Source organism: Cavia porcellus, unplaced genomic scaffold (assembly GCF_034190915.1).
Source record: "Cavia porcellus strain 051 isolate PalLab524CR breed Dunkin Hartley unplaced genomic scaffold, mCavPor4.1 scaffold_16, whole genome shotgun sequence".
Classification (NCBI taxonomy): domain Eukaryota; kingdom Metazoa; phylum Chordata; class Mammalia; order Rodentia; family Caviidae; genus Cavia; species Cavia porcellus.
This window is the reverse complement of record NW_026947499.1, coordinates 65,177,813-65,198,774: the sequence shown is the minus strand read 5'-3', so window position 1 is coordinate 65,198,774 and position 20,962 is coordinate 65,177,813. Positions and strand designations below refer to the sequence as shown.

Here is a 20,962-nt window from a genome sequence, read left to right as displayed (position 1 = left end):
TGGATTTGGATATTTTACAAGATTGCAGTAGAAATTATGATTGTATAGTTAGTTTATGATGCAAGACTATTTGGGTACAAAATAAAATAAAAATTTTATTTATATTTTTATCTTATTCATTTTCATTTCTACTTTGCATGCTGTATATGCAAGTGCTGTGTTAATCTAGTAGACATAGATATAATTTATAAAACAAATATGCATTAATTATGGAAGCCTTCTCCAAATACTGCTCAGAAGGGGTTGGGATAAAAATGTTTGACGTCCTGTTTACAACCTCTGTGAGGTCTTTGGGGTTAAGACTTCAGCAGAACAAAACGAACCTTTGTGTAACAGTAAGTATGAAGAAGGAAAATTTTAGTCAAGGCTATGAGAAGTGATGCACATAAGAAAGCCAGAAAAAAAAAAAGTCATGGAATTTTAGAGGTCAGAAAAGGGGCTGGCCACAAATTCCAAATTTTGAAAGGCAGCACAGCAAGGGAATGCTACAAGTGTCCACAGATGGGACTGTCACTATGAAAGAGATGGCGACTGTCAGAAATAAAATATAACTGTGAAGATGAGAGTCAAAGGTCAAAGAAGATGAGTGAGGAAGTGAAAAGAATATGAGTTTGGATTACAATAACAAGTAACATCTTAAAGAGCATAGAGAAAGAGGTGATTGATGGGAAGATAGGTTAAAAAGCAAATTGTTTTCACTGAAGGGAAAGTGTGCATGTTTGATATGCTTCTGTGCTTGTATGCCAAGAGGAAAGGAGCAGTAAAAGGGTGAAGACACGGGAATGAAGGAAGGGTCAGAGATGGAGTGCAGGCCTCGCTAGGAGGAGCAACGGACCAGTGAGAGAGCGTGTATTCATTTTTGATGAATGGAAGATTGCCTGACAACATAACTGAGACACTGAAGGAAGAGGCTCTTTAAAAACACAAGGCTACTCGGTTAGATGGAAAACGCAGTTCATGCCTGTGCTATGCATATGAAGAGGTGTACTTCCAACAGAATGACACCAAAATATAAACTAAGGGCTGGGGGAATGTCTGGTGAAGAGGAGCCAACAGGGAGTAAAAATAATACTAGAATTAAATTCACAAAGAGCCCACAACTGATTCTCTTCATTTAGTTCTTATCACAGCAACCCGAGGGATCCTATGAAAACATGATTCACCAGATCAGTTTGGTGCTCAAAGCCTTCCCCAGACTCCCTATTTCTCTCTGCATAAAATCCCCGGTTCTTTGCTGTGACCCATGAAGACCTCTGCGGCTCCATGTGTTTCTCCACTTTTCTGTGTTCTGTATGACTGACTTGATCTTACACTTACCTTGCTCCAGGTTTTGTTGAAATCACTAGACAGGAACTTCCCTGAGGTCCTTTTATTGGCTGGTTTTGTAGCCTGACATGCCTTGCTCAGGAATCTACGTAACTAATTCTGCCTTAAATACTGTTTTCTTGTGACCAGTCGATGTTAAACTGAACCTCAGTAGCACCACACTTAATGCACATGTCACGAAACTCTACCACTCTGTTTTGTTTCTTGTCTTTTTTTCACAAGCACATATACTTGTGGCAGGATTTTTGTCTGTTTCTTTCGCTGCTGTGTCCCCATTTCTAAGAAGAATGGCTGGAACATACAAGGAGCTCAGGATTATTTGCTGAGTGCAGAAAAGAATATAGCACTTTATATTGCTAGAAACCCCCAATATTTGTTTACCTTTACTTTGAAGACACATCATCAATGTATGGGTTAAATTTAAAATATCCCCCAAAGTAGCATGTGTTCAGAGGGAGGGATTTTGCATCATGAAGACTCCATATGCTTAGGTAGATTCATCCATTGATGAGTTCAGAGCTAAGTGCACTGTTCAGAGGTAGGTGGGCCACTGGTTTGTGACAGAGTAGTGTGTGTGATGTGTGTGCATTCTTGTTCCAAACTCCCCCACTATGACTTTATGCTGTCCTCTTTCTGCCTTGGAGCAGCTGACGATGGTCTAAATTTTCTGAAACCAGGAGCCAAGGAAAACCTTCCCAGTTTTCAGCTGGGTGTTTTGCTCTTTTGTCCCAGAAAAGAGGGGAAGTGACTAATGCAAGCAATATATTTTATATATTAAAAATAATATTGATATTGTTTGCTATGCATCAAACTCAGTTACATATATTATCTCATTTGATCCTCAAATTGATTGTATGAAATCATCTTTATTATTATTTTTCATATTTTACAAGTGAGGAAGATGAAATACCAAGGAATAAGTCAGTCTGGGCTGGGTAGAGGAGGAGACTCAGGCCCATCTAATCCTCCTGAGCCCACTCCTTCCAGTGTAATTCGTCACTGATTGCTGCCTCTTCTGTGCCATGTAGTGCACTGATTCCAGAGAGGAGAATTGTTAGACATTCACAATCACATGACCCATGAAAGACACATCATTGGACCACTTATAAAATCAAGTTAGAATGATATAGATTCTGAGTAATAAAATGTAATTTAGTAAGTACACATATTTATTTGTACCTCTATGGAAGAAAATGTAATTTTCTTATAAGATGTGATAACCCCTCAAAGACTATAAATATGATGGTTATTTATATATTGTGTATGGTTATTAAAATAATTATTAGCCTAATTAGCAATTATTGTGAGTGCCCAATAAGCAGTTACTAAGCAATTTGGATGCATTATCTCATTTAACTTCAAAACAATTCAATGGGATAGTAACTCTATTATTATCCCCGTCTATAGATGATGGCCCTGAGCTATAGGAAAGCAATGTAAGCCAGCCTGAGTAAACTGCAGACCAATGGTAGATCTTAGAAAGGAATGTAGGCAATTTAACTCTAGAGATCAAACTTCCTTGCAAATTAAAGCTATAACGAAGGGAGGATTGTACACTATATCATGTTGCAATGGCAAATTTAAACACCAAAACCACATCCACGATTTGGAGGCAGATTTATGTATGTTGTCAGGCACTGACTGGGGTCATTCCCAGAGTATCAAGCTCTGATCTCTGGTGGTCTAGGACTTATATTAGATAAGCAAGCAGGAAGTACTGAAATAGAATGACTCGTGAATTGGGGACTGGTTAATACAATGTGCATCCTAGTGACCAGCTGTTTCTAAAGGCAGGAGCAAGCAGAACTGAAGAGGAACTATTATTACCTGGGCAGCTAGCAAAGTGAAGCATTTTGGCTGGGCAGTGGTGAGCATTTTCTGTTACAGATTTAAAATAGCTAGGAAAAAACATTAATGTAGATTCCTCGTATCATACATCAAAATAAATTCTGAGGGACCAAGGAAAATATACAGTGTTCAACCATAAAAGTAGTTGATAAAAATAAAAGTGGATATTCATCAAAGCACTTTCTGTGACAATACAACAGAAGAATTGCAAATGAAGAGGATACTAAATAAGACATTAAACAACCTCCCTTAATTCTGCTTCTCCTTTTGGTCATAGTAGCTTCCATTTTCAGTCCAGAGCTCTCTGGCTTCTGCTGAGGAGATCAGCTTCCTTCTTAATCAGAACACTCTGAATCTGTGGTTTAAGCTACGGACTTCGCCATTTTGTTTCCACTGTTTCCCACGCAGTTAGCAACTTCTAAAGATGTGTTGGCATCTCTCTTTAACTGAAGTTCCTTTTTTGTTGTACAGCTTATAGCTTTGTAACTTTATTTATTGTTATCTAAATGGAATCTCACGTCATTTTTAATTGGAAACATTTGTGAGATTATAGGGCCTGGGAGCACTATTAAATCATCAGATTTTAATATGCATAACCAGTAGTCTTACTTACAATTCGGTGCAACACATGGAAAGCAGATTTTAAAATGTGCAAAAGTCTCTATTTCTACATATTAATGACAGCAGAATACCTTTTACTGTTCATTAAAATTTTACCCAATATTCTCCATATATTCTTTAACAAAAACCTTAAATATGAAACAGTATGATCAGTAGTTTTTCATTCTAGATTTCTTTGCTAATGTGAGAAAGTATAAGCACTTCAAGGGTAAAGTCAATAATTTGCCATTTCTCTAGAATATGTTATATATAATAAAATGTGGTAGAATCTTTTAGAAAGATATAGTGGCTTCTTCTACATTTGCATACATTTTAAAACAAAGCAGTAATGGGGGGCATTGGGGCTGGAAATGCTTTATTCATTAAGAAAAATTCTATGTCATCCTTAATAAATCCATAAAATGTGCTCTATAAACTTTCAAGGGGAAACATAAATTTATGAAATAGCAATGAGAACCACAGAAGATTTAGTGAACAGACACACACACACACACACACACACACACACACACACACACACCACTGCAATAAGAATCAAAGAGAGCTCACTCATTTTTATTTGCTGTCACCTGTTTCCTACTGTCACATCGTCTTTCACCAGAGTAACATGAAATGTTATTTGCATAACTTTGTCCGCAGTTTCTGCTGACTTGAGTGATTCACTGAATAGAGAAAGTAAGTAAAATGAAAGTATTCAGAAAATGCAGCATCAGTAAGATTTTCTATTGCTAGGTTTTTTTTTTTTTTTTTTGTACGTGTTTTCCAAAGTGGTAGGAAGGTGTTTAGGTGCAATATTAAATTAAATTCAGTATTAAAATTTTTCTATAAAACTAAGTATGAAAATGTAATCATTACTTTTTTTTCAAAATTATGCTTTTCTATATTTTTGTGTTGTAATACTAAGTAAGTCAAGTAGGTTCTCATAAGCATGATGTTTGTATTAATTTATGAATTGTGGATCTCATTGTGATGACTCGTCCTAGTAGTAACATCAGAAGCAAATCTAAGGGCAAGGTTGTAGCACAGTATTCACTCAGGCTGGAGGCCCTGTATTGTACTATACATCGCAGACAGAGAGATAACCTAAGTTATGTTTCTTGTGTTCTGTGTATCTTTACCTGTAAACATGTTATGGTTGATACACTGTGTCAACTTGAAAAAATTAGAAATTTAACTGAGAGACTCAGCAGGGAGCCTCAGTTTTTACTTTGTACATATATCCTCATCTGTGCAAAGGAGGGCAAGGAGGTTTTGCAGCTGCTGTACACACCCTGAAGTGGCTGGGGCGGCAAGCGGAGCTTTGTACAATATAAAGGGGAGGAGGAGAGGCTTGTTTCCTTCCCTTTTTTGCTCTGGCTGCTGCCTTGACATGTTGCCCCAGGGCCATGCCAACCTGCCTTGGAGCCAGCTCGTTATGGACTGAAACCTCCACAAACAATGAACTAAATAAATCCTTCCTTCCTTCTTTTTGGGTGTTGGGTGTTTTGTCCCAGCAATGAAAGAAAAGTAACCAAGACAAATCATTTCATGTGACAGCAAGTGTAAAATATTTCTTCAGTCTGTACAATTTATTCCTACCAAACTTAAAGTTTTATCTATGGAATCATTATAAATAATAGGAAGCGTAATTTTTATTCCTCTGGGTTAATGGTGGATTTTATAAAATGGCCTATTGTATTCTTTCATGATTCATTAAATAGGGGAAGACATACTTTAAAATGCTGTTAGAGCAAAAGGTCAGAATAAAGTTTTCAGTTGTTCTTCATATTTCTGATATATGGGATAGAGTTTTAGTAACCATGTTATAGCGCAAAAAGCTTGCATTTGCATTTGTATTTGATGGTTTAACATCTGTGAGCTGTTAAGATAAATTATTGCACAGAACTTCTTCAGTTTAGATTCATTTGGAATACATCCCAGAGTATTTAATCAAGATATAATCCTGCATGGTACATTCTCTACAAGGTGTGCTTGCTTTTTAAATAAATAGCATTTTTAGTTTGACATAGTTTTACCTTTTCCTCTTTTTTTAAAAAAAAATCTTCTAACAGTGCCTTACCACCCACTTTTGCATTACTTATACCTCCAGACAAATAAAATACTTAATACACTAAGTTCCGAAAGAGAATATTAAATACACATACTGTGATAGTACTTCTTTCACTCCTGGAAATGTTTGCCATATTTCGTATGCACCGTAATTAAAGATATGACACATTTAACCTCATATATTTCACTTTATAAGTGGAATTTCTTTCTTATTCATTAAACTGTGATGAATTAATTTGTATAACTCAAAAATAGATGTTGGGAGATAGTTTTTAATAAAAAAATCAATATCTCAACATTTTTATATTTAATTGTTTAAAAATTTTTTTGAGACAGGATTTCACTATGTAGTTCAGGCTGGTCTTGACCTCACTAAGTAACCCAGGATTGCCTAGAACTCAAGGCAATCTTCCTGTCTCATACTCACAAGTGCTGAGATTATAGGTATACCCCATCATGCCAGCTAGTTTTGCCTTTAAATTAGAGAATAGATTGACTCTACAAAGTTCCTGAAGTACAAATTTTAGTAGTACAAAATTTTAAACTGGTATAGTAAAACAGGGAAATTTTAGACCTAAACAAATATTTATATAATTTCCAAATATACAAAACAAGTGAAGCATGACAAAGGTTAAAGAATAAATTATTAAAACTAGAGTGGGGAAAAGGTAAGAACAGTAGGGAAAAATGGAAAAAATGCAAATCAGTTACACTATCAGTGTCTCTTAGTTCATTAAAAAGAAAGATTAGTGCTAATATTTTAATCTGTTAAGAGTACCTTCCCACCCACTTTTGCATTATTTATACCTCCAGACAAGACATTGGAAAAATTTTATGCACATATCTTGTACCTTGAGCAACTGCTTTAAAGATAAAAACATGTAATGTATTAACTATTATTATTCTCCTACTAATTTGCTATCAAATTTTGTTTACTTTTTTCTATAAAATTAAAAAAATTATCTAAAGTACTTATTCTGATTTTACTTATCCAGTAATTATAAATCTTTGACTAACCTGGAAATGAAATTTGATAACATGTAAAAGTTAACTTTCGTTAACTATAATATACCTTATTTCCCTTACTGATCTTGTAGTGATTCTGCACATATGCAAAATTTGAAACTTGGGCAAATTTGTCAATGTCTTTTCATTGACCTATCTCTATACATTTAAAAATGTGAGACAATAAGATTTTGACCGCAATTTTCTAGAAATTATTCAGATACACAATGGTGAGCATCCTTTGTCTTTTCTACAAGTTTTATTATATTCCTTTCTGGTTTTGTATTAGATTAATGTCATTTTTAAAAACTTATAAAATATTTTTAAGTTTTATTGTATTTTCTATACAGGTTTAAAGTAAATCGGCCTCTGTTTCTTTGTAGTCCTGGGTGTTGAACTTGGGAGCTTTGCATGGAGCTTCATCTACAGTGCATTTCCTTTCCTACCCTCCCTTTTTTCCTCCCACCCGCCTCCCTTCCTTCTGCTTTCTTTATTTCTTTTGAGCTAGGTATCAACAAATTGCTAATTATCTCAGCTTAGGCTGCAACTGCTGATCCTCCTGCCTCAGCCTTCTACAGTGCTGGTAGATTATAGATGTGCACCACCACACCCAGCAGGAAATGTATATGTATCCTAAACATACCTTAATATTTTTGTAGAAAGGGGCCTACTTTTAAAATATATATTTTACTGCCCATTAATTTTATCAAATGTCAAGCTTCAATGTGGTATTTTCATAAATATCCATAACATACTTTAAAGGAATTATTTTTCAGTATTGGTGAAAATTTGCTTATTATTAAAGAAATTCCAGTCTAATATCTATTTGGTTGATATAAAATATTTAAAATATTGTACCAGTCTTCTTGAGGCACACAATTTCAAGTGCTCTTATCATTGTCTGTTGAGCTAAAGAGACAGCCAAAGAATCAAAGACAGCACACATTTCCTGTCCCCAGCCTGAGTGCTGGGCAGCAGAGACTCAGTGTCAGTATTTGTGGAAGTCTTGCTGGAGTATTGCTCCCCACAAGGTTACTCAGAATATGTCCCTGCTCAAGAATCTAAGACTTCTGGGGGGCTTCAGTTGAGTTGAAGCTTTACTTTGGGTGTACAGCTTTACTTCGCAAGCATTTTCCATTGAACCTGTGTACTATAGGTGATTTTGATACAGGCTTTATGCAATGAATTGCTTGTTTAATATTCTAATATTTGAAGAGAACATTCAAGGAGGGGCTGTGTGGCTGCTAGTTGTTATTCTTATTTGCTTCATTATTTTGTTATGATTATTGTTATTATTATCCTCATTTTAATGACATCAAAAGGAGAGCAAATACTTAAGTTTAAGGACTGGTCTCTTACAATTTATCAGCAATGTTTGTAAATATCCCAAAATACCACTCCTAAGGAAATAATACGTCAGAATGGCCAGCTATGAATAAACCCAGCCTCATATTTATTACTTTAGTAAATATGAGCATGGAAAACTGTCTTTTATAGCATGCAATAAGCTTGAGGTTAATTCATTGCTAAGAAATTAGAGAAAATATATAACTTGACCTTGTCTTTTGTGTGTTTGTTCCACATGAATAACTTTCACTACAGACTTTAATAATAGATGGTTTTTGAGAAAGCAGACATCTTTGAAATCCTTTGAGATGTAAGATTTAGATATATAAATATTGATTCTAGAGGGGTTTTCTTTTACAATAGTTTTCTGATCAATTATCTAACTCATTTAGAATATTTTCTACTCACAGATATTTCACATGAAACTTCAAAGTCAATCAGACAAGCTATGACAGATGCATGGTGAAAGGAATCTTAGAAATCTAAAAATGAGAAAACATTCTGCTCTGCTCTCCCAGAGTCACTATAGTTTTAGATGAATTCCAGTCTAGGCATTCACAGACTTGACTGTGACTCAGACAAGAATCGACTTCACAAGACAGTTTCAAGGCAAAGCATGAAGATGAAAATCCTTGAGTTTTCTTTATAATGTATGGGAAATAAATGATCTCAAAATAGTACAGAAAATTTACACTGTTCTCTCTTCTTTGAATAGGTTATGTGGGTATGCAATTTATGTCGAAAGCAACAAGAAATCTTAACCAAATCTGGGGCGTGGTTCTTTGGAAGTGGCCCTCAGCAGCCAAGTCAGGATGGAACCCTGAGTGACACAGCTACAGGAGCTGGCTCTGAGGTTCCCCGAGAAAAGAAAGCAAGACTCCAAGAGCGATCGAGGTCCCAGACACCACTGAGCACAGCAGCTGCCACCTCCCAGGACACCGCTCCTCCCAGCCCAGCGCAGGACAGGAGCAAAGGGGTGGAGCCCTCCCCGAAGGCCCTGGGGCCAGAGCAGAAGCAGGTTTCCTCCAGGTCTAGAAGTGAACCTCCGAGAGAGAGGTAAAGTTCATTGGCACCGTCAGCACCATTCAAAGTCTAGCTTGCAGAGTAAGCCCATTTTCAAGCATTGAACTTCTAACAAGGGGTCACGAAAAAATACAGTGAACGTTTAATTAAAATACTGGTCATGGTAAAAGACACATTGACATGAATCCTCCTTGAAATACCCCACTCCACTTCTAACATATTCATCCTATTGTTTTTGCCTCCTATTGAATCACTCATTACTGGAAGTCCTTTCCTAAGTGTCTTTAGTTGTGCTATTATGCTTGCCTAGGTGTCTTGCATTAGAAATGTTTATCTTTCATGGTCATTTTGGCTTTCAGGAAGAGCCAGAAGTTGCATGGTGCCAGATCTGGAGAATAACGAAGATGAGAACATACAATAATGCTTTTTGAAAGAAATTCCTGGAGAAGGTTGATCAGTGAGGGTGATCACAAGATGAAGGTTTAAATTTTTAAAAATCATCACAGTAAATGACCAGTGGTCACCAATTCTTCTCAAAATACTCAAAATGCCCTCTCTTCATTTAGAGATACTTATCCCATCATCCTTAGCGTGGTATCTCTTACTGTGACAAGCTTTTAAAAAGAATTTAGATATTCATGTATTTGTGGATCACCCCTCAGCTTAGGAGGAGTTTTCAGAAGGGATGCTTTTCAGACCCCACTGGGAGGAAGACATCAGGCCCAGCAGCTCTTTGTCCAGAACCATCATCCTACAGGATATTTGTGCTAGAAGTTTTTCATTCCTGTTGTGCACACCTAAATTTAACTAATCCATTACTGACTGCCACTCTTGAATTCAGCTCTTGCCATAGTGAAAAAAGCTATTGATCTTTGTTCATTTATCGCCCCCTAATAGAAAGTGCACTCAGAAAGAATGTGATGGGTGAACCTGACCTATGGAAAACAGTAGGAGATAAGTCTTCTTTGAAGATGTTTCTTTCATGCTAAGGTCTGAAAGGTGCTTAGGGAGTTAGAAGGAGCCGGGTATCCCTGGCATCTGCACAGGGGTGTGGCCTGAAAGAAACAGGTGTCAGGACCTCCCAAAGGGTAAACATTGGCTCCAGTGCAGGTCGCAGAGGTAGAGTGGGCAAAAGGTAGCTGGTGAGGCAGTGTAGGGACAGGTTACATTTTACAGACTTTATCCTGGGAATAAAGGCAAGCCACTGAAATTTTAAGCAAGAGATATTATGAGGTAATTTACTTCAACTGATTGATTCATTAGAAATTATATGTATGTCTAGGCAGAATGCTGTATTATATCAAGTATTCATGCTCAGGAGGATAACATAGCACTTGCCTTCTAGGGACCAGATTGCTGTTAGAAGAACTTGGACTAAGTTTGATAGCTTCTATTCCACTGGGTAGAAGCAGATCCCAAGGAAGGCTTTTAGTTCTGTTTTCAAACAAAGCTCATACAATAACATTGAGGACTTCAGAGTTAAACAGGTCTGGATTATATTCCTGGATCTGTCACAGTAAGCAATAGTAAACTATCATACAGTACTGTAAAGAGAATGTGTGTCCTAAGGTTGGTATATAGTAGGCATTCAATGCATAGGACTATTTTTCCATACAATATTATTATGTATTTACTACTGTGCTTGAAACCAGAGGGTATAAAGATGATTAGATCATAATTCCTTTTCTTATAGATCCTGGAGGTGAGACCACACAATATTTCAGGGAAAACAGACTCATAGGCAGTTAACCAGGATACTGGTCTTATCAAAGCAAGAAAATATATGTCTAGTAATTTGAGGCCATTGGACAAAGGCTTCTAAAGTAAGCTGTAGAAGATACCTACGAGTTGACAGGAGGTAGATAGAGTAGAATACGTATTCCATGGAATGAGGGTATCCACCTACTTGGAAAGAGGACAGAAAGGACACGAGGCATACGTGAGTGAAGGAAGAATTAATAACATTTGGTGACCCACTGTCTTGGATGAAAAAGAAACAGGTATTTTGCAGGTACACTTTGGGACTGTTTAGAAGATGATATCTTTAAATAGATGAAGAATTCGGAGCTGAAAAGTTAGTAAAGAAAACAGTTATATTTTTGACCTATATTGAAAAACTACATACATTTCAAGAATGAGGATTTAGATATTTTGTTTTCACTTTTTAGAAGAAATGCATTTTCACTTACTAGATGAATATTAACAGGGACAAATACAGGTATTGATGATATGAATACACAGGGAAGAATTGGAGGTGTAGGACCAGGAGGAAGGAGGTAGGGAGAAGGGCGGGACAACTTCAAGAAGAACGTGTTTGTTTCAAGTCACTGCAGTGTCCTTCCTTTGTGTTTTGTGTACTGTTCAGTGGAAACAAAATAAAGCCAGAGATGAGAAAACTGCCGTTAGTGGAGCAGGATACCAGAGGCTAGAGAGCGCCTTCCTATCTGCGCAGCCCTCACCCTCTCACAAAGCATCTTCATGCATGGTGTACCCTAAAATGCTCACCAGAACTCTTTATCTGACTTTCAAGAAAAGTAATTTGATTCAATATAAACTCCAGGAAGGGCAACGACACTTTAATGAGTTGACAAATGTGTGTATTAAAACATCACACTCCTGCGAGAAACTATTTGGTAGTGATTAATACGTGATCATCTTCCATCCCTTACATAGCAACTTTACCTCTGCAGTTCTTTCAGATCCAAATCCCTTTTATTTCAAAAGGGTGCAGTGATCTACAAGTCTTAAGCAGAACTCTCTGTACTTCTGTTTTGTTTTCCTGTGCATGTGAAATCCTGTGTGTGTTCTCTCTACCGTCAGCCTCTTCCACCATGCCCCCCCACATCATACTTCAGCAACTGTATGTTTACTCACCAACAACAGAAGCTGCCCTGCTCTTCCCCACTTTGTATTGTTCTTGATTTTCATTCATGACACCTGCTTTTGGACTTCCAATCAGATCCTGTCCCGCCTCAGAAGGGCCCTTCTTGAGGACCTGAAGACTCCAATATGAGCCTGAGGTGGCCTCTTATTTTAACTGCACATTAGATTATGTACTTTCAGAATGCTTGCAAGGCCCCTACTGTTTGTAATTATTGGAACTTCTCCAAGTTAAGTGTACTTCGGTGTAGAGAGAAGTACTAAAAGGTGCTAATAAATGGCATTTTACTTCATTCAAAGGTTGTCATTGCCAGTGCTTTTCACAGCATAGAAGAATACTTTTCAAACTGGTTCTTTCTTTTGGATCTTATTTTGAATTGAGCTTTGGGGATAGCCGGAAAAAAGAACTAACTTCAAGAATGTCAATATTATTTATTATTTTAACTTGAATTAAAGATGTAGGCTATGGTTAGCTCTTGTTTTCTCACCTCACCTACTCCCCCAAAATAATGTGGGTGTACATGATCAAGCCAAAACTAATTTGTTCTACTATGGAAAATGTGCTATTAGATTTGGCTTCTGAAAGACATATTCATATTTACAGTTTTTGGAAAGTTTCAGTTATAGTAAAAGATTGTTATTCATGTTGTCCTATACCTAGCGGGTATATACTTGGTCTTGAGGTAATAGGTCTATATTATCTTCCACTATATTATCTATTTTATTTTCCTCTAAAACATATTAAAATCTGACCAGCAGAGGGTTGCTTAAAATCTGCCCATCTGTTTAATTTACATTTGATGATCTTTATGGATTTGGTTCAAATGCGAATTTTAAAATATGGAAGCAAGTTTTTTTTTTTAATTTTATTTTTTGTCTTTTTCTTTTTTATCGGTACCGGGGATCAAACTCACGACTGCCTGCTTGCAAGGCAGGCGCTTATGCCACTGAGCTAACTCCCCAGCCCCTGGAAGCAAGTTTTAAAGTCATGGAATACATAGGATTAATGAGAGGGGTTATATTTACAAAGCTAGTATTTGTGCACGTTGGTTTGAGGTAGTTTAATCACCTCAATAGTGGATTAGACATCGATTTATAACTTGACATGATTTAAGGCTGGAATGCAAAGGAAAAATGTGTCCAGGTTTTTGCTTTAAGTTTTATAAACTTCCTTCCTTCTGGGCCTTCTTTGCGTACCACAGGAAGAAGGGTCCCGGGCCGTCGGAGCAGAACGGCAAAGGGGCGCAGAGGGGCGAGCCCCGGAGACGCGCGCCGAAGACCCCCGCGCAGCCCGGGGACTCGGCGGCGGCGGCGGCGGAGCGCGAGCGGAAGGAGAGGCGCGAGAGCCGACGGCTGGACAAGGGCCGGTCGCAGGACTTCCCCGACGGGCCGGAGAAGCGCGAGGCCGGGCCCGCCGCGGAGGACGACAAGCAGCGCAAGGAGGAGGAGTACCAGACCCGGTACCGCAGCGACCCGAACCTGGCGCGGTATCCGGTGAAGCCGCCGCCCGAGGAGCAGCAGATGCGCATGCACGCCCGGGTGTCCCGCGCGCGGCACGAGCGGCGCCACAGCGACGTGGCGCTCCCACGCACCGAGGCCGCCGCGCCGCCCGAGAGCAAGGCCGGCCCGCGCGCCCCCGCTGCCCGGCCCGCGCCCCCCGAGCGCGCCGCCGAGCCGCCGCCGACCCGAACCCCGCCCGCGCCCGCGCCCGCGCCCGCGCCCGCCGGAGCCCCCGAGCCCCGCGCCCCCGAGCCGCTCCGCAGGCAGGGCCGCCTGGAGCCCGGCACCGCCGTGCTGGTCCGCAAGGCCAAGCGCGAGAAGGTGGAGACCATGCTGCGGAACGACTCGCTGAGCTCCGACCAGTCCGAGTCGGTGCGGCCGTCGCCTCCCAAGCCGCACCGCGCCAAGAGGGGCGGCAAGAAGCGGCAGATGTCGGTGAGCAGCTCGGAGGAGGAGGGCGTGTCCACGCCGGAGTACACCAGCTGCGAGGATGCGGAGCTGGAGAGCGAGAGCGTCAGCGAGAAAGGTGAGGGGCGCGGGCGCGGCAGCAGGTGGGCCTGCCTGGGGCAGACAAGTGCACGCGTCCAAGCTGGGCTTAGAGGTGCGTGAGTGCCAGCGTGGGCTTCCAAGGGTGTCCGTGGGTGCTGGGGTCAGAGAAAGTGCACGTGTCTCAGCGTGCAGATGTGTGTGCGCCAAGCTTAGAAGTGTCGGCTTACCTGCGGTGGGAGGTACAGTATTCACCTTTGCCAAGGTCAGAAGGGCATATGTTCCAATTTGGAGGGGTGTGTATGTGTGCTTATGTACTGGATTTTGAGGTGTGTGCGTGCCAGGGCAGGAGGAATGTGCGTGTGCCGGGGTGAGAGGAAAGTGCATATGACTCAGGTTTGGAGCTGTGGGTATACCTAGCCTTGAAGTGCACTGTGCCAGGATGGGAAGTGTGTGTGTGTGTGTGTGTGTGTGTGTGTGTGTGTGTGTGTCTGTGTGCTGGGCTTAGAGGGTCTTATGTCTAGGGTTTGGTACACATATGCCAGGTGTGTGTGTCTCAGAGCTAGAGCTAAGATTTGAAATGTTCACAAAGATGCAGCCATTGGGAGATTTTAGTTTTAATTAATTGAGATTTAAGCATAACTATGAGCCCCAAATTTGACTTAGTAGGGTATTCTTACTGATTTTGATTCCTATCATTGAGGGAAATTACGCACTTATGTTTTAAAGTTAGCATTTAAAAAATTCAGGTTAATCTTTCATACAGATTATGAGAAAATTACATTTATATTGTAAAGGAGTCATATATTGTGTTTTAGTTACTAACTTGGAGATGTGAAGTTCACATTTGAAAAGTTTCAGGAATGTAATGTTAGAATTCTTTTCTAACAAAATTGTGCAATATTCTAGTCATGTGTGTCATTTAAATCTAAGTTAATTAAAATCAAATAAACATATTTAGTTCCACAATCCCACTAGTCACATTTCAAGTGCTCTAAGAGGGATAATCACATATAGTCCTAGGATTTGATAGTGGTGTTGTAGAAAATACTCAACTTGATCATAAAATTACTTACTTCTTTCAAAGGTATCATTTTGCTGCTGTACCCTCAACTTCGAACTGACCAAAATTCCAGCTTTGTTGATGGAAGTCATTATCTGTGTGATAGTGTTGAGTCTTGGATAGATCCTAATTAATTTGTATTTTGGAGAACTTTTAAAAAAAGTTTTGGCTTTCTTTATACTTGCTAGTTTATTTTACTAAATTGTATACTATATATGATACAGTTTAAGAATCATCTTGTTTGTCTTTTATCACTAAACTACATGCATATCATGTACACATGTCCCTCCTCCAACCTGCCATGCATATGGTCTACCCAGGAACAATTAAAATTTATTTTGTCTTTATTATCACTGCAAAACAATGTAAATATGTGTTTTGGGGAATTTAGATGCATAGCATCAGTTTGGCTTTTGGAGTGTGCCCTCTGATGACTTCTCTTTGTAAATTCCTTTTATGGCTTGTATCTAGATGTCTCCTCTAAAGCTTCATGCAGTCAGAGGTAGGACTTTTTCCAAGGTGACTGGATCTAGAGTTTGTGACGCTGGAGTTGATTCATGTGCAATGTTAGGATCAAGGGCACTAGGATTAAGGATGTGAGTGATACCCTTAGTAGTCTAGATAAGATAAAAGGGACAAAAAAGTGCTGTTATAGTCCCCTGTTGCTTTTGCTACCTTCTGTGCACCAGAACTGTTGCCTTGGAGCCAGCTGATTATGGACTGAAACTTCTATGAACTGTAAGTCAAATAAACTTTTCCTCCTTTACCTTTGGCTCTCAGGAATTTTATCTCAGCAATGAATAAAGTAAGACAGAATTTGGTGCCAGAGAAGTAGGATCATTGCTGTGACCTTGTAGTTCAAAAACCCTTGGAACTGGCTTGTGGGACTAGTTTAGAAAGGTTCAGAGATGCCAGCTGAAAAAGTAGAGCTGGAGTGCTTTGAAAGTACTTGATGAGAGATTCTAGTCAGAGCTACAAATCTAGAAGGCTGACAGAAATGATACAAGTAAAGACCAGGTTTAAGAGGTTTCTGCTGGGAAGAAGCACTGTGTTGACTGTTGGGTTCCAGATGATGTGTTTGTTGTGACTTGACAGAAAGTTTGTCTGCATTTTGCTCATGTCTAGAGTCTTTGTCTGAGACTGAGGTTAATGGTGGCAGACTAATTAATCTGGTTGAAGAAATTTCAAGGCTGTTGAACGTTGAGAACATAGCATGGGTTTGTTGGGGCTGTTAACCAGATGAGTATTGAGAATGAAGAGCAAAGATCCCAGCAGAATGATTTAAAACATTGTGCATTTGGCCAGAAAGGAAGCTCCAGAAAAACTGTAGAGGTAGAGCAAAGATATCTTGATTGCTGAGAAGGAACAGAATAGATGGCTTGAGGGCATCACAAGAAGTAGCAGATTCTCCACCCTTCTGAGCTTCAAAATTGTAAGAGTGGAAGACTTTGCTTTGAGAAGAGTCCCAGACTACAGTGTTCCAGAATGGGAGTGGCCTAGGGAAGTTGTTCTTCAGGATTTGGTTCATAGGCACTGGACCCCTGCAGCCAGGAGGAAGCCTGGCTACTACTCTGGCTGGCTGCAGACCTTGGAATCATCCATGTGACACTGGGTTTACGTGCATGCAAAATGGAAGATTTGTGGGGTCAGGAAGACTTCCACTCACATTTCAGAAGAAGATCTGAGGGTGAGGCAGCGTGCTGCTGTGAAGTCAGTGTGTAAAGGTGTGAGTGTGAATCCAAAGATGTGTTGGAGAGTCAAGAAGATTGGAGAGAAGCCAGGGACATGGATTGTCCAAGGATAGCTGCAAGGAGTGAGCAAAGCCAGACAAAGAAAGGAACCATGGGAACTAAAATGGCCTGAAGTACCATAGGGTGGAGCCACTTACGCCCTTTGGGTTCACGTCTTGCCACAGATTCCAGGGAGGCTGAAAGTGGAATTGTGGGATTTAATATTTGCCCTGCTACGCTTTGGTTTTGCTTTGTTCTCACTCCTTGCTATTCCCCTGTTTGTAAATTTTGGAATATAAACATCTATCTTAGGCCTGACATTCAACTGAATGTTGAAAATATTTAACTTTCTTTTCATTTATTCAGGGGCTCCCAGCTAGGAATTTGCTTTAAGGGAGACTTTGGACTTGGACTTTTCAGCAGTGCTGAAAATGTTAAGACTTTGGCAACTCTTGGAAGTAGACACAAGACCTTTTGTGTAAAGAGATGTGTATGAGTCTTTGGGGAGTAGGAAGAATGAGGTGTCTTGTGTTTAGATGTCCTCCCAAAGCCTCATGCAGTCATAGGTGAGGCGCTTTCAGATGTGGCAAAGCTGGAACTGATTCATGTCACAGTGCTGGAATAAAGGGTACTAACATTAAGGGTGTGAGTGCTACCCACCCTAAGTAGTTTGGGTAACATAATGATCAGAAAGATGCTATCAAGGTCCCTTGTTGCTTTTTTTATCTTCTGCCCACCATGAACTGATGTCCTTCTGCCATGTGTCACCCTGCCTTGGAGCCAGCTGACTATGAACTAAAACCACCAGAATTGTAAGCTAAATAAACTTTTCCTCCTTTAATTTTGGGTATTGGGTATTTTGTCTCAAAAATGGAAAAAGTAAACAGAACAGTTGCATACTGTCTATGGGCTTTAAAAAATCAGTTCATGAGTATTCCGACTTCTGAATTCCTCTGAAGCATTAAAGTAAGTGTTAAATAAATGTCAGTAGATTTGTGTTAACTGGTGTACAGTTAGCTTTGATAGGGACAGAGGTGTATATTTTCCATGAAATAATTCTAAGTAGTAAAACAAGTGTTATAAATCACAGCAGGCATGGGATGAAACAGAATAGACTCAAGTTAATTACACTATGAATGCATGATGCAAGAAAACCCAACAGGTTGCTGGAGTGGGTAGGGGCATAAACCTGGTGTGATGAGAGGAGCTTGCTGACTATGCTGGCTGCCTTCCTTCAAGTTTTCTTCTAGACTTCTGTGACCTTAGGGGATATACACACTTCTGAAGCTCATGTTAATTCTCTTCATCTCAGAACACAGGGGCATCATATATACATTTATCTGATACAGATAACTTTGTTTTCTCTTACCTTATAATCCATCTAATTGTCAAGTAAATCTCTGGAATAGATTCCACTCAAGGTAATTCTCCTAAGTTAATATTTTAACCAGTTCCATATCAGTGCTTATGAAATGAAACATCAACTTTTAAGAAACACCTCTGAAATAATGATGTATTTTCCTTCTTCAAGCTTAGTCAGAAGTTTATCGATTAGTAGCTACATTACAAGATGCCACCATTGCAGTCTTGGGAATGATTATCCATAGGACCCCATGTCACCACACATGGTGTTTAACCTACCCTAAGTAAGTCTGTCTCTGTTTTTAATTGGCACTGCTGAGGTAAGAGTAAGCACTTCTTCAGGTTGTCTTGTAGTTTCCATGAGATGATGCATAATTAAATGAACATTCTTTTTGTTTTGAGTTCATCTATAACTGTCAGTCCCATGGATGTTTAAGATTGCTATGGGTGTCCAAAACTATAAAGTATAAAGAAAAGTGGAAAAACCTCTTTTGTAGACTGGAATAAGATGAGGATGGAGGGTGAACTGAGAAGGGATTTCTTAGGAAACACTGGATGCCAAATGGTGAATTTTCATGCCATGATATATATATATGAATAATTTTAGAGGGGCATTGGGAGGAAAAAAATCAAGGCTGAACACATTTTCTTATTCCATTTATCTGTTACGCATGTAAATTAAACATTTAACACAGTACCTGGCATATGGTAACCACTTAATATAATACATTACCCATACCCTTCCAATTGATAGTTATTTTATTAATATACTATGTTGGTTCTTTCAATTTATTAGCAACTAGGTATTTTGCACTATCTGGATATACTTAGGGTGTAAATGATAAGTATGGTCCTTTTCTTTACAAAGTGTACATTATGTTGGGAGAAAGTAATGAATAATTATACAATAAAATATAATAAATCCTTCAAAAGGGCATTTCTAGCTGATACCTTGGCATAGTTTTACTGTGTGTCATCATCTGCTTAATAAAAATTGATAACTCAGTGAAAGTGGCCTCTGAAATATGACATAGACTTTTTATTCAGCATAATTTTTTACATAGTTTTATTCCATTGACAGACACAGAGACGCACACGTACACTTACACTCACATATACACAAATTAACAGTAACCTCTGTCCATTGGGATTATCTGAAAATTGAGGTCAAGTACCACATGTTTTAAAAGTAAATACTGTTCATATTGCTATTGTAAAGTCAGAAAAATTGTACTTCTATGGTCTCTTAATTAATATTAAATAATGTCAATTTCTCTACACTGAGGAAAAACAGATGCCAGTGAAATCATGCTGTAAGAACTTGTAAGCGATCATTTGAATTTGAGTGATGTGTGTAAATAATCCATTGGGAGAACTAGTGGAGATTTGGAATTGAGTTAGGAAAGAAAGAGACGAAGATGGTGCTTTTATTGAGGAGATAAACAGTTCTGGGAAGAAACTTAAGAGACATTCCTGTCTTATTCCAAAGGCGTAAAGCCCTGATACTCTCAAAGAATTTAATGTGTAAATTCTAAACCAGAAGGATTTGAAGAAGAGGTTAACAATGTATAACAGAATGAACTTACTTGTCTTGTCCTGCTTGGTTTTGAGTTAAGTAAAAAATACAACACAAATTAATTAGCACTTTGAAAACCCACTCCCTGCTGCCTCTTTCTCTCCCTCCCTCTCCCCCTTTCTCTCTGTCCCTACCTCTCTCTACATTCTTTATCTCTGTCTCCCTCCAGCCCTCTCTCCCAATCTCTCTCTAGTGTTGGAGATTGAACTCAGGGCCTCATGCACCCTAAATATGCATTTTACCTTGGAGCTATCTCCCAACAACTGGCTTTGAACTTGTAAAGTGTCTGATGTATGGCTTCAGAGGCCAACCTGTGCAGTGAGGGCTTATTGGTTGACTTTTAATTATTATTATGGGCAGTGTTAAGGGGTCTTTTTTGGAGCATGTGATATCTGGATTAGTCTAAGAAATGATCCTGCATTTGTATGCAGCAATGAATTGTGTAAAAGTAAGGCTGAGTTCTCTAATTTGTAAAAACAGTATCATTGGACACCATCTAGGATATGGACAATATGAACAACTGATTGTTGAGTCTGGGTGCCTGACAGTTCCATGAATGGAAAAATCAAAGAAAAGAGTGGGGAACCCTCGTAAAAGTCAGGTATTAAATTATTTCAGTATAACTGACTCATACAATTCTTTATATGATGTTCTTGCCCTCGAATGAAAAGTATTTGGAACGTCCTCTTTGGTGGCACCTGTGCAATGCCTGATGCTCCTGCAGTAGCTTCTAATTCCAATGTCATGTGACCTCCATTTCTTGAGATAAAATTACGTTTTGATGTCCTTTTGACAATTCTAATGGTTTTTCTCCTAACATTAAGACTGGGTTCAAAAATTTGGCTAACATTTATTTTCTTATGTATTCTTAAAATAATCTCTTCATGAGTGTGTGTAACATAGTTATGCTGTAATAAGGTCTCAAAGTACAGTGATTAGATAGACAGATTAGATAGATAGATAGATAGATACAAAAAGATACATGGAGGGAGGGAGGAAAAGAGAAAGAGAGACACACAGACAGACAGACAGACACACTCATGCTTCCTCATGGCATTTCCAATTGGCTAGCTAGAACACTCTGAGAACTTTAGAGAGAGGTAGGATGTACTGACATAAAACTAGGCTCTATGATAAAAATTCTAC

General features: G+C 39.1%; 1 protein-coding gene across 43 annotated transcripts in view; it reads left to right on the top strand.

Annotated features, from left to right (window-relative positions):
- Rims1 (regulating synaptic membrane exocytosis 1) overlaps nucleotides 1-20,962 on the top strand; it is a 426,672-nt gene that overhangs the window by 225,992 nt on the left and 179,718 nt on the right. For all 43 annotated transcript variants that reach the window (XM_063226953.1, XM_063226950.1, XM_063226993.1 and 40 more), the window contains 2 exons: nucleotides 8,912-9,252; nucleotides 13,302-14,125. In XM_063226953.1, the coding sequence (XP_063083023.1) occupies nucleotides 8,912-9,252; nucleotides 13,302-14,125 (1,165 nt within the window). The remainder of the gene's footprint in view (nucleotides 1-8,911; nucleotides 9,253-13,301; nucleotides 14,126-20,962) is intronic.